The 15,129-nt window shown below is 35.4% G+C and overlaps 1 protein-coding gene across 1 annotated transcript in view; it reads right to left on the bottom strand.

The window, feature by feature from the left end:
* Positions 1–15,129, bottom strand: part of DNAJC13 (DnaJ heat shock protein family (Hsp40) member C13) — a 106,135-nt gene that overhangs the window by 19,842 nt on the left and 71,164 nt on the right. Inside the window, 9 exon segments of the mRNA XM_074271102.1 lie at positions 712–803; positions 2,732–2,909; positions 3,671–3,787; positions 6,513–6,626; positions 8,323–8,490; positions 9,624–9,803; positions 11,257–11,376; positions 12,015–12,089; positions 12,937–13,121. Coding sequence (XP_074127203.1) covers positions 712–803; positions 2,732–2,909; positions 3,671–3,787; positions 6,513–6,626; positions 8,323–8,490; positions 9,624–9,803; positions 11,257–11,376; positions 12,015–12,089; positions 12,937–13,121 — 1,229 coding nt within the window.

The following is a 15,129-nucleotide window of genomic DNA, read 5'->3' as shown; positions in this document are numbered from 1 at the left end:
ATCATTTCTCACTGGATTTCTGGATCACTAGAAAATTTAGTGAGAATTCTGGGCTTTCCTGAAATCAGGAAATAGTTTGCCTCCTGTTCAGGCAGCTGTCATGTTTGCTTTTCCCAAGCCCTGCATTAAAATGCTAAAGCAGTAAGGACACTAAGGCCCCACAGACTCTAAGGGACAAGCTGGGCCTGGATGCAGGGAAAAAAGTTAAAATCCAGCTTCAAAAGCTGTTTGCCAGTTTCTTCCTCTGTAAAATGAGCTGGACAAGGAAATAACAAAACATTCCCATCTCTCTGCCAAGAAAAGCCCATGGGGTCACAGAGAGTCCGACACACTTCAAGTGAGTGAACGATAATACTAAAGCACAGAGAAATTAAATTGCTGCCCAGGGTCACGCAAATGTAGTCAAGTGAAAGCAGCGACATCTGATCTCACATCCTAATTTCAAAGGGAGCAGCTTGCACTCAATCATGCTCTATCTTCTTGAGTGAACCAGATCAGAGAGAGTTTTTATTAAAAAACAAAACAAAACAAAACAACAACAACAAAAAAAAACAATAAATCTCTCTTTATCAGGCCCTATTGTTTGGGGATCAACTTAAGTCTTCAAGTCAAATCCTTCTCTGTAAGTGAAAAGAAAAACACTGGAGATGGATGCTGGGTTACTAATGCTCTGACTCCAGCCCCTCCCAACCTCGTCGGGAAAGGTGTTACCTCTAACGCCAACTGCTGCACCTGGCCAGCTCCATGGACACGGAGAAGGGAAAATATCAGTTTAAAGTGACCAACACACTCACACTCTGAGCCTGTAGAAATAAGAGAGTATTCACTGAATTAAAGATTGCCTATTAGAAAGCATAATGCTGTTTCCTACAGTTTTAAGTTTCTTAACTACTATCTTAATTGTGACACAAACTCTGTTCATTGGATAAAATGTTTAAGTTTTAAGAAAAAAATTTCATCTATTGGTGGCCATTGGTTTCCTGAGCTTTTGCTTTTTTTTTCCCCCATCTTAAAAACATGGTGGCTGTCTCTGCCAAATAAAATTGGACACACACTGGCTCTGTCACAGGCCATTTCTTCAAATACCACCTGTTGTGCTTATGCTGAAGAGTGGCCATAAGCAAGCCAACAGAAATTCCTTGGTCTGAATGTCAGGGATAAAATGAGGGAGTTGGACCTCAGTGGTCTTTCAAGTCCCCTTCAGTGTGAGTTCAAAATGTAAAGTGTGAGTTTTAGTTCTTCCCTTATTTCTTATTATTAAGGGGCCTTTCTTCTTGGCAGCACTAAGAGACCTCCATTTGGATTTGGATTAAAGTTCAATGTTTGGAGACATTCAGACATTATTTTGGACAACAGTAATCTTTAGAACTCAAGTAGAAAAGGTATCGCATTCAATGATTTTTTTAACTTCTTAGTAGTAGTATGTTTTATATTCTATGAACCTGCTACCATAAATGACAATTAGTATGTATCTAATTTTATTAAGCTTATATCCTAATGATTCCTTTCTTTTTGACCATCATTTTATATATCTCTCCTTTTTTTTTCTTATCTGGAAAAGGCCCTTTTGAAGACGCTGAGCCAGCTTTAAAATGGACTATAATAAAGATATTTTTTAATTGACAAAGCTGTAGTCTGATCCTATAATTTCACCAGTGTAGTCTTCCTGACTCATTCACCCACTCTGCAGTTACTGGTTCAGATCAACACCTATAGAATCTTCCAAATGTACCCCCCCATCACTGCTCCATCAAATCACTGGCAATAAAGAATGAATGCTCTGGTCCTCCTGGCCCTGAGATCTTTTTCTAGTTTACCTTGTCAGAGTTATCACAAGTGATTTCTTTTCCCAGACTCTTATGTTCTAGTCAAGCTGTTTCCAGACCACGCTTTAGCTCATGCTTATCCCTGGATTGGACTCCTTGTACTGACCCCTGCCCAGGTATCTTCTCATAATTTTAAATGAGCATAAACTTTAGTGTTGTTGAACTGAATCTGCACTGGGGTACCAAATTCCTCTTAGGAAAGAAAGAGTTTATTTTAAAGCCATTTACTTTATTTACTTGCCACCAGTTATGATGTAATGCTAGGTCAGATGTGGGCAAATATGACTAACACACCAAATTCAGTCCACCACCTATATACATGTAAAAAATATTCTTAGCATATGAGCTGCATAGAGACAGTAAGCCATATTCAGCTCACAGATCAGTTTGCCAACAACCCTGTCCTGGAATAACATGAATCTACTCTAAAGCACTATAGGGAATGAAAATCTATTTCTTGCTAGGGCTTTCAATCATAAAGCTTGAAAGGTTATTTATTCAACAAATATCCCTTGTACCTATTCTGTGCAAGATGCTGTCAGAGATATAAAAATGAATAAGGTAGCTTCTGTCCTTAAGCAACTCACAAATGCCAAGCAATTTACGCCATTATTACCATTAGCAGCTACTTTATCTGATCTATTTTATTTTCTCAATCTGATTTTTGTAACCACTTTATTTAATTTTATTGTTCTTTGCACAGCAGCAAAAATTTCAGAATGATCCCTCCCCCACTTGTCAAGAAAAGAATCTAATTCTAGCCCACAACCCACTGTGTATCTATCTTGAGATAAATACCTTCATTGTCTTTTTAAAGTGTAGCAAATCTATAGTGTCCATATAGTTAAAGACTGGCTTTTTAGAATTATAGAAGCATTTAATAATTAATAAATACATCTACATACCTGGATTGTGTTTTATAACATTTCTCAGAGCCTCCAAAGCCATTTCAACTCTTGATAATCGATCTCCATGTTGCTCTGACTCCACTTTTGCAGTGTGCGTGATAGCCATGAAAGTATGGAGATACTGGGCCTGAGAGCCTATGTAATCCAAAAGACTTGCAGCAAATGCTTTTGGGTGCTAAATTTTAAAATGAAATAAAAAAGTAGGTATACATTACATTAAAATTTAAAAGTGTATAATATTTCAAAAACAGGACAAAAGTTACCATTTAACGAACTTTTTATTTTCCATAATTTACATCTTATTGTAGAACTATGTTTTTCTTCTAAATAAAACCTCAATTCTTGACCACCCCCACAAAAGAAAATGTTTCTAAATATAGCAGAAAGAAAAATATTTTCTTAGGTCTCTTCAAAGATTAGGGGCCTAACTTGTAATGCTATATTCATTCCACCACCCCAGAAGACTGCCTATCACTTTTGGGGAACTCTTCTCAAGTTGGCTTTACAAACTGTTAAATAAAAACTGATGAGTAACTTGCCTGCTAGCTAGGAAGATGCTAGATTAGACAAATTGAATAAGCCAGGATAGGGACACACAACGGTCATTCTAAGCCAATTCCACTTGCATTCCCAAATGGAGCCACTTCGTGAAGCTATTTTTATATACATTACAGAGATACCATGGCACATTATCCCTTTGTAGATTAGAGAATTTGCTATAAATAAAGAGTATATCTTTCTTCCCACCCTCTATCATTCTATCTCCCTACCTTCATCTCCCACACCTTATTAGTGCTATAGAAATAAGTCCAAGATTTGTGACAATGTAATATATTTTACTATTTAGATTACTTCTGCTCAACAAAACAGTGATTCCATAATAAATGTTCTGACATTGAAAAAATTCAAGTATAACTCTTTTTATAGAAAACTTACCTCTAGTTGGAAAGTAGGGATTTCATTATATACCCTGACGAAAATTTCTCCTACAATAAGTTCTTTGGCATGATCACTGTAGACAAATTCTGATCCATATGTTTTGTCACAGTCACCCTTTGAAAAGTAAAATGCTTTTTAGTTATGATCAGACACATATTCTACATGATCTATATTTTCAGTCTTCCAATCAGTTGAAATAAGATCACTAAGGAACCTCTTCAAAAAGGTGCTTTTACTCTCCAATAGTAACTTGCAATATATTGGGGACTGTCTGAAGGTTCACTTTGTCCTTAATATGTTTTTTTTTTTTCCCTCACTTAAATTCCATATTATCCTACTTATATATAAAATACAGGGGACTTCATAGTACCAAAGGACCTGAAGATAGATTCCAAAGAAAACCACATTCAGGCTGTTATGTCTGTTAATTCATAGAATGCCATGGCCACAAGCTAAAATGGGGGCATTAGATAAAAAACCTTGATAGGGACTCTTGGTAGTTCAAATAAATGAGATCAGTTCAATAGTAAGCAACTTGGGTTTAAAGAAAAGAGATTAAGGGATATTTGCTGTCACTGGTCCTGCTGTCAGAGACCACACCATGCTAGATGAGAAATTATAATTAAGAAGATTAATTTATCTTTGTCGCTTGTGACATGAGGTATTCAACACAGGAAAATGAAGACATTCCATAGGAATTTGATGGGGCCAGGCAACAGCAGTCTAAGAACTTCTTGTCTCCTTTTTCTGGTAGTCTCAGTGACCCATTATACAGCCAACTCTGAGATCCAGGTATGTGACTTTAACCTCTTCTGCATTCCCTTTACATACCACCAAATGTATGCTGAACAAAATCCACCTGGACGTCCATGGGTGTCTCCCCCGCCTACATTTCCCAAATGAAACTTTTCCAACATTTCCCTAATGAATTTTTCCAACATTTCCCTTTTGGCATTAAGGCTTACACTACCTCCTTTCCCCACAACTCTGTTCTCTCCTCTTTCTAAAATTCTCCCTCCCTGTCACGTATAGCCAGTTGCCCAATCTGCTGATTCTTCCACAGCATCTCTCAAACTCACCCTCTTCTCTTCACCCACTTGGCACTCATTACCAAACTGTCTCCCTGCTTCCAGGCCTTTCCATTTGCCAACATTCCAGTTGCCAAAATAATCTTTCTATGGCGATGACTATGCCAGTTTCATTACAAAAATAATCTTCAAGTAGCTCCCTGTCTCCAGGATAAAACACACTTTCTTTTAGTCAGCCTGGCACCCAACTTGCCACTCATGTATGATGTTCTTCTGCCTCACCAATTCTAGTCTCCCAAAATGTTTTATTATTTATTCTTGAAACAAGATTCCACAAGTCATTTCCCATATTTTAAATATACTGTCTTCAATACCATCTCTGAGCAACTTTATTTTCAAGGTTTTATCAAGTTTTGGCTCAAGTGTCATCTCTGGCATGAAGGACTTCCTGACCCTCAATGTCAGTGCTTTATCCCTTCTCAAAGTTTCTAACATTTACTCATATATGGGTTTGTTGCAAACCTCAGAGAACTAAGATCTGTAAAGGCAAAGACAGCTTTCTTTGTATGTTTTGTCTCCTCAGTAAACACATCGAGCTGAAGTAAGTTAAGGCTAACAGGCAGGAAAGAGATAATAAGGGAAGTAAGAAATTTGAAGTAGAGGAATGGAATTCCAATTATCACTCTAATTATTGCAAGGTACTATTTATAGATAAAGCATTTAAGTAAATTGAAGGCTGCCTGTACTATGTCCTTGTTATTCTGTTCAGTATATTTTAAGTCTGGTGAAGGTTAGAGTAGCATTGGATGTTACCAGTCTGACCAGAGTAATAAAGAAAAAATTATGAAAGGGTTAAAAATCTAGGCTCATTAATGCTGAGGAAGAAAGATAAGATAAATAACTGCCACTTCAATTTTTATTGAAGTAAAAGAAAAAAACAACAGGACAAGAATAAAAAAATTAAATTGAAACAACAGTAATTCAGTTGAATATGAAAGTACATTTTGAAGTGGTGACATATCCTATTTCACAGCTTATCACTAATAAATGATGCATGCCTTTGGTTGTCCATCCTCTCTCTTACTACCTAGCTTTTGCATATTTCAGGATTGGGGAGCTTTCTTCCTTACATCATCTATCAAAACTATTCTCTGAGGTTTCAATGAAGTATTCAGATGACTCTGGCTCCACGGTCAACTATCAGCTCCAAGTGGTTGCACTAAAAGGTAAAGACTGATAACATTTGCCTGAAGACCAGGCTCTAGAATTGGGTCTGGGATTGATCATCACCTGACAACTGATCATAGGAACACAGAAGGTACATTTCCTATGGCTCTAAATGTTTATGCTCTCCATTAGAAGAGACAATACTGACAAAAATTAGACCTTGAAAACACTGAAGCAGGTTTTCCCAAAGGAGTAAAACATTCGATTAAAAAATATTCATTTAGTTTATATGATCAAGAAACAATTTTGGTTTCCGGTAAAGGAAAGAAAACTGAAAACTGCATATATTACCTGACTGACCATAAAGCATAACAAATCTAAGTGGCATAAAAAATTAAAAAGTAAAATAAACTTTGGTTACCACTAAGGAAAATTCTCCTTAAAGGGGACATATGCCAAGTAGCAGCAAGATTTTTATTTTTGTATTCCCTTTAGAAGTCTAATTAGATGTAAGAATAATCCTACTAGAACTGAAGAAATTTTTATTGAAGTAACTGATTTATCCCATTAAAAATAGGTCACTTTGGACTGTTCTTTCCAAAGATGACACTTTATTACCAATGATTTTATAAAAGACAACATACTTTTTTAATCATGCTTTCTTGTTGGGATTCAAGAAATTCAAGTAGTTCTGCTCTTGTTGAGTTATTCCAAATTAAATAGGGACTCTCTGTGTTGCTATTAAGCATCTTCAGAATCTAGGAAAACAGAAAAATAATTCACTTTTTCAATGTAATTTTAAAAGAAACAAACATACCACCATATTTATCACAGAACCTAGGTTTCAAAGATCCAGCCCAATCAAAGCCAAGCTCTAATTTAAAGTTAAAAGTTGTCTTTTTTTGACAAAGTGTATAAGCAGAAAATTATGAATTATATTATTCAACTCTTCTTCTTTACTCTCATGTTATCTGGACATGGCATTTAATCCTACCAATTAATCTGAAGAGAAATCAAACAATCCCAACAGTCTCTGCTTTAGAAATCTGGAACACTGCATATGACAACTGTTTTACAATATACCTCATCTCAAATTAAAACCGGAGAAATAAAAGCAAGTATGTCTGTTTATATAAAGTTGTTTTAAGATATTGCTAATTAGCAGTCTGAGTGTCAATACTTCCAAAATACTACTGGTCACATATTACCTAATTTCTAACCTCAAAATAGTCCAGTAAGTTGGGTGCTGTTTTTATTATTATTTTAGAGGTGAGAAAACAGACCCAGAAAGACGGAATCACCTGTTCAGGACAGGTTTGAGACAGGATACCCACTCAGAACTTCAGGCCTAAGAACTACATTCTATTCCAGAGAACACACAGCCTCTGGAAGGAAGGCAAAAGGTCATCACTGATGCCACAAAAATCGAAAAGCAAAAACAAGCTTTGTACAAAGTGAGCATTTTATATTGTGTCCAACAACATTAAAAGAGTCACTTTTCATGTAAGCAACATCATTAAATTGTTTTTTTTGTTTGTTTTTGTTTTTTTTCCTTAAATAGTTAAAAAATCCAGAATATTTTTGAGAGATTCAGAGCCAAGAAGGTCTGGGTTCCTATCTTGCCATAACACATCATGTTTGCAGGCCTTAAGTTCCCAGTACCCAATGCAGCTCTCTAATTTTATAGAGAAGGTGCTGCCCCTTCACTGGTAGAGCTCTACTCCCAAGCTCCCTAGCTGAGTGAAATCACAAGTTAGACCCCTATTTCTAACCTAGTAACCTAGTAACCCTTATAATTAAATCGGGTACACATACAATTTAAAGAATGTTTCCAAATTAATCCCAGAACCTAACAAATGGAAGAAATTTCAGAGACCATTTATTTTAACAGAAAAGTGAAAAGCATCCCCAAAAAGTTTGTGATTTATCAACATAATGTGCCTAATAATTCAAGTTTATCTTCATAAATTTGCATTTTAAATGTAGCTGGCAGAATAGTTTTCTTTCAAAGTACTTGATACAAATTGTTTGCAATAAGAACGAAGATTAAAAATCTACTGAAAAATAACTATTTGGCTCAACTAATATTTTATTGCAATCATCTAGAGGTGCAATGGGTACACATTTTTCTATGAAAGCTCTTTTAAAATTTAAAATGATTTCCTCCATAACTTGTGAGATAGCCAAGGCAAATTTTACCCCCACTTTATAGAACAAATTGAAGCCTGAAAATATCCCTGATTACTCAACACCATAGTGTAGTAAACTGAGATCAGTAGCCAACACAAATATCTATTTTGTTATTCCTTCTTGTTTCCTAAAGCACAATCAATATAGTTCTGTTCTTTTGCCACAATATCTCAAATAATCTGATTTATACCCAAAGTAATGCAGAAGTTACTGGAATACCATTCTAAGATATTGGACTCCATAAATAATCCAAGACATACATACCTCAGCAGGGACAATTACAGCAAGTTTTCTAGCAACATACGGTGTAAGTAAACCAGTCAAACTTTTTCTTATTGTTGGATTTTCTGGAGTAGACTGTTCACCAAGCAAATACCCACCAAGGCGACTGAGAGCGAGGAGGCTTAGCTTGGCAAGACTATTGGCTACTTCCTGTTATAAAAAGAGAGTTTACATGTTTACATGCACATTCATACTGTACACCAATCAAGTTGTTTTGCCATAGCATCCTAGTGACATTTGCTACAGGGAAAATAGCTTTGCATCTGTGAATTGGTATAAGTGTCACTGGTACAGTTGACTTTATCCTAAATCAAGCAAACAAGCTTTTAACTCAAGATCAAGCAGACTGCCCACTTCCACTTTCTGAGTTGACAGAGTGGAAACTGAGACTTTTTTTTGATTTGTTCAGCATCAGAATTTTTGTTTTAATATATGTGTTTGAAAGTTTTATTTTTTTTGCTTTCTCAATGGGGGCTGAGTGGATAGAAGGTAGACTTGAAAAGTAAAATCAAAAATCTCAATTCAACATTTAATAGGGATATAAATATAGTTTCTTACACAAATGTAGTATCCTTTCACAAGGAGGAGATAGAGAAGACATGATTGGATAGTGGCTTGTTTAAAACAAAACAAAACAAAACAAAAACCTGAGAGTTTTAATAGAGTATAAGTTCAGTGCAAACCAAATGGAGACAAGGCATCCAAAAATGTTAATTCAATCTAGAAATGCATTAAGGGAAGTAAGCTCATAGGAATAAGGAGAGGATGATACTTCTGTACTCTGTTCTGATCAGGTCACATCAATTAAAAAAAACATTCATTATCTGAGAAGACTTGTAGGAACTGAGGCAGAGTGAACAGAACCAGGAAAATATATAATTATATGATATTATTATATAATAATAAAAATACTATGAAGTCAAACAATTCTGAAAGACTTAAAATCACTGATCAGCCCAGAGAACAAACATAACTCCAGATGACCAAAGATGAAACATGCAATATAACTCCAAATAGAGGACTATTTTTTTTATAGAGGACAAAATTTTTTTGTTGAAAAAAAATTTAAAAGAAAACAATTATTGAATGTAAAGAAGTATCTAAAATCTTCCTAAAATGAGTTCTGTCAACATTTTTTAACAAAAGTTTTTGGTTCTGAAAAGGGGAATTGTTCACAAAATGTGGCTATCTAAAATGACTGATCCTATAAGGTTTCCCAGAGGACTATTTTACTGTAGTGGTTAAAATAAAATTCAATATGCCAATTACCCTGGTAAAATTACCTGCTGATTTGTCTCTTCATTTTTCTGAATGCCACTCTCTTCTAGAGTGTAATCATAATTAAACAGATATCCAAGTAAATGCCACAAAATTCCTGCCTGAAATAAGTGGGTCTGTAGCCAGAAATCCACTGCAAATGAACTGACACATTCTACTCCAAGAGATGCTACACGTGGGATACTCTGAAAAATCAAAAGCAAAGAAATCAAAGATAATTAGAAAGTTGAAATTCCTAAGAACCAAGTGGTTCTGTAGAGTTGATTCTAGTCTTATTACATTTAGAGATTATTATGTTTCCTACTTTATTTCTAATTTGAATTCTATTCCCATCAATGTCTGACACAGACGTAATTAGAAGAAGGCAGGTTTCCTTAATTTGAGTATCAACAAAGACTCAGCAACTTCTATAGGGAAAATGGTCTTAGAAAGCCTACATATAGGCTACAAATTGAGACAAACACTACTTTTTACAAAGGTAGCAGACAAATATCCTGACTATACCAGAAACCAAGTTCCAATACCCCCAGATCCCGACTTAATTTTAAACATCAAGTTCACAGAAACTGATTACCTAAAAAAAAGTATTGATTTTTGAGCATTCTTTTCTTTTTAAAATTTAACTTCCAATTCGTTTCCTCCCTTTTACTCCTTCCTATACCTACTAAGAAGGCAAACAATATGTCAATTACACAAAACATTAAGAAAAATAGAAAAAATTATACATCAATTTGTACTCAGAGTTCTTTATTTCTCCTTTTTCATCCTGAGTCCTTTGGAATTGTCTTGGGATTGCTGTATTGATTGGAGTAGCCAAAGCTTTTTTTTTTTTGGCTGAAGTAATTGGAATTAAGTGACTTGCCCAGGGTCACATAGCTAGGAAGTGTTAAGTGTCTGAGACCAGATTTGAACTCAGGTCCTCCTAATTTCAGGGCTGGTGTACTATCCACTGCGCCACCTAGCTGGCCCCCTGATTCCATCATTTTTTAAGAGATCATTCTTTTGAGAAACTCATATCCTGTCTATGTAAACTCCTTTTTAATTGCCTAAATAATGATAAAGTTCAGTGCCAGCTGTGGAATCAGGAGAACCTAAATCCAACCTCAGACACTTAGCTGTGTGACCCTGAGCAAGTCACTTAACCTTAATTATTATACTCTCTTCCACCTCTTTGAAAATTAAATAATGATAAAATTCTTAGGTGTTATATGACAAAATATAAACAGTTTGGTTTTACTGAATCCCTTCAGATTACTCTTTCATATTTACCTTTTCGAAAAATCAACAAAGAATCTATTATTTTAGGTATAAGCAGAACCTGATCAGAATAGTAAATAGACAAACTTCTTGCACTTATCAGTGTAATCGGTTGACCAATACTCTCTTGCTGCTTGGCATATTCCAATCTGAGCAGTACTTCAGAAGAGTCAGCCCAGTTTCTATCTTATCTACTTCAATCGACTCCCTTAGGCCTTAGAAGGTTAAGGGTTACTATTCATATGACTTGAGGAACTTTAAAGATTGAATATACATTTGTGGGCAACAAAAATATAACAAAAAACTTGTGGAACTATCTATTTAATCATTAGGATTAAATATACTCTAAAGTAATTAAGAAGTTTATTAAGACAAGCTTACCTTGCCAAAATACAATACTCGACAGAGGTCCTTGATGATACTAGGCATCTCAGTGATCTTCTCTCGGCACTCTTCAAACTGAGCTGCCACACTGTAACATTTACATATATGCCCACATACCTGAAAGCAGAAATACAAGAGAAGATCTGGTTCTATTTATAGTCACTTAAAGGGGGTTGGGGGTGGGGGTGGGAATAGGAAAATTAGTTCAGAATTCCAGTCAATGCTCTGAAGTATGCACTAGTGTGAAGAAAATCCTCACTAGCTGCCTATCCCATATATTCATTTAGGCCATTAGTGCAGCAAAAATCTTAATTCTTATGGTTGAATTTTGTTAGTCTTCATATATATTTTAATTTTATTTGTACAGAGTCATGTCAACTGATAAATATTTGTACATGTCTGATAAAATTTTATTTTGGAGAGGAAAGGATGGGCTAAGGAATGAATTATGATTTGAATATTCCGCTGCAATCCACCTATATAAAGCATTAAAATAATACTTCATTCTTCAAGATGTTACATCATAAGTGCTCAATAATGTTAATTATTTATTAATAAACACATAAATTCTTCCCTTGCTAAGACCCAAACTCATTTCTGTCATTTATAAACCTTCAGGTGCTTTCCTTAACACCTTTAAGTATAAACATTAGCCCCATTTTATAGATGAGAAAATAAATTTAGAGCTCACTTCCAATATTAAGCACTTTCTCCTAATCTACGTCAATGAATATAAATAGCTTCTATGAGCCTACCTGCACAGACATGTCAGTGGGCTTACTAGAACGATTCAAGACTGCCACACAACGACTGAATGCTTCTTGCAACACCTATATAAAAATGAATTAACAGTTAACTCTGATCCAGTTAGGGAGCCCAAAGTTTACAATTTTTCATGCTAAAATTTATTAGATTTTTTTGTGGGGGGAGGAGGAAGTTTCCTATGTCAATAGCAAACTAGCTTTCCCCCTCTTTCTTAAAACAAATAGCAGTTTTATTCAAGGAGAGAAGCCCCCCCCAAAAAACAACAACAACAACAAAAAAAAAAAAAAACCCACAAAGCAAAACAAAATAAATTGCAAGGCCACAACCCATACTGATTAACCAATAAAGCAATTTTAAAATGATACCTTATCTCATTAATTATTTAAGTTAGGTGATTTTTCTCCTTTGATGTTAATTACTAGCTTACTTTCCTTCTCATCAAAAATCCACATATATTTCTCAAAAGATCCTAAATAGAATACATAGATGACTTATGGGACCCAATGCAATCAGGTTCTCATAATTTATTAAAACTTCAGAAGATCACTAAGTGCTAAATGGCCGGTGCCAATATGGCACTTGAAAGAAATTTTATCAAAAGTTTGATAATTTCTTTTGAGCAACATTAATAATTTATTTAGTGGATTCAAAACAAAACAGAAGAACAAAATTCACCAGTTATAATCTCCAGGTGCTCCAACTCTATTGCAAAGCATTATAGGTGAGTGGCATTACATTCAGAACCCAGTATTTTATCCCAGGGGCAAGTATAAAGAAAAATAAATTAAAAATTAATAAGCTAACAGCATTTATATTTCATGACTTTTTTTTTTTTGGTGTGGGGGGGGGGGGGCAGAAAAGCAAACGTAGAGAGATCAGGATCTATTCTGCAGAGAAGTACAAAATCATTACCTCTATTCCGTTCTCTCTTCTCAGCTCTTCTGCATTGAGTGCAGAACAATTGACAGTATGGAATGCCAGCTCTGTGGCAGCAGGCAGCAGTGGTGATTCTTTTGAGAAAAGGAGATCATCAGAAGTTTCCATTGTGATAGTCCTAATCAACATGGGATATCCTGCATATTTGTAAGGCTGTAAATCTGAAATAACCAAAAGAGATTTTTATTGGCACGCTAAGATGGTTTGGCATACAGCAATGGTCCTCAAACTTTTTATATAGGGGCCACTTCACTGTCCCTCAGACTGTGGGAGGGCCGGACTATAGTAAAAACAAAAACTCACACTCTGTCTCCGCCCCCTCAGCCCATTTGCTATAACCCGGCGGACCACACAAACGTCCTCAGCGGGCCACATATGGCCCACAAGCCGTAGTTTGAGAACCCCTGGCATACAGGAAAACATATAGATCTTCAAAACCTCACCCCAGTTCTATAAAATATCATAATTTCAGCTTAAAAAAAAAAAAAAATCTGTTGTTTCCCCCCACACACACTGATTTTAGTTAATTCATCTGTTAGTTAAAGGTTCCTGCTAAAAAATGATCAGGTTTTCCAATGGAATTTAGAATTTAGCAGTTATGATTTTGTGAATTTATCAAACTGTTTACCTCTACAACCTGTACACATTTCTACTTATGGACACGTGGATATTCAATTAACAAATAAGGAAAGTACTATAGTCAGTAAGCACCTAGCTCTCCTACAATAGAACTAATTTTTAAGAAATTTGAGGTGTACGTGAAAAAGTTACTGAGGCACTGCAGAATAAATTCTGCATTCTTTGTTTTGTGTGTGTGTGTGTGTGTGTGTGTGTGTGTGTGTGTGTGTGTGTGTGTGTGTGTGTGTGGCGAAGTCAGAGTAAATCAGTAGTACAGTTTTGTTTATTTCAAGTATTCATTTTAATATAATTAGCAAAACATTTTTTCAAGTGTTAAATACAAAATTCCTATATTAAATAAGAATACAAACAGGCTGCAAATAAACCAGAATACACAGTTATTTGCCTACAATGTGTACATATACAAATCTAGTGAAGCTCACTGTTTGCATATACAAAATTTCAAGAGTTCTCTAAATAGATACAAAATAATTGCTTATGATCCCAATCCCAGGATGTTTTACTATAATTCATAAAATTCAATTTAGATATACTATTATAAAAGAGCCTTGTACTTGTATCCAAATTCTTGGTTTAGATTCCAATGTAGTCACAGAATCACAAAGTGGCAGAACTAAGAACTGAACAAAGATTTTAGAAGCTGCTCGGTTTAAGTACCCTCCAGAAAACTTCCTCTAAAATATCATCGAAGAACTCCAAAGACAAAGGATACTTTTTGCTAACGTGGCGTTTCTGCTTTGGATTTTTAGGAAGATTAAGGACAATTTTTTTGTCCTCAAGAGAAGCCTAAACGTGTTTCTCTGCAAACTGCAATCATTGTCTCTATTTCTATCTTAGAACTAAACACTGTATCTCAGATGTGGTTTGAACAGCATTATTCCCCCGCTGAATTAGCTCGCTCCTTGTTCTGGACATTGTGCACCAAAAAATGAAGCCTTCCACTGAACAATGCTTCTGGGAGCCATAACTTACAACTGATTCATCTGAAGCAGGAAGTCTAATAATCCTCTGCCTCTTTCAATCTTAGTATGCCTGGGAAGTTTAACTTCTTGGACCCCAGCATAGAATTTTAGGCTCACATCTATCAAAAGTGATCCCCTTCAGCAGAACTCATTGTTCTCGTATGTGAAAAGCTTTGTGATCTCACCCTTCATCCTGTGCATTTACAAGTTGTCCCTCCAAGTTTTGTTTCAATGGCAAATGAAAAGGGTTTATATATGTTCATCCTAAGGACTGATTGTGAGGATTAAAATTATCTCACTTAGAATAACAGATGGAGTCAAAACTCTGAATCAACAGAACATTGATAAAGGGCTCATGATCTCTTCTAATGACATGGACCTCAGATCTTCCTTCTGATCTGAGATACCTTCTCCTTCCAGAGCCCTATTTTTTTAGGGTGAGATGTCCAGTCATTCTGGACCAGCTCTACCACATACAGAATAATTCCACTGATTGACATGTGAGGCAAAATAAGCTAAAATAAGCAGTATGTCAGCAGGATCATAAAGTGGATGAAGCAAGGTATCT

Source organism: Sminthopsis crassicaudata, chromosome 5 (genome assembly GCF_048593235.1).
Source record: "Sminthopsis crassicaudata isolate SCR6 chromosome 5, ASM4859323v1, whole genome shotgun sequence".
Lineage (NCBI taxonomy): Eukaryota > Metazoa > Chordata > Mammalia > Dasyuromorphia > Dasyuridae > Sminthopsis > Sminthopsis crassicaudata.
Note: the sequence above shows the minus strand (reverse complement) of the source record. Positions and strands in the feature narration are given on the sequence as shown.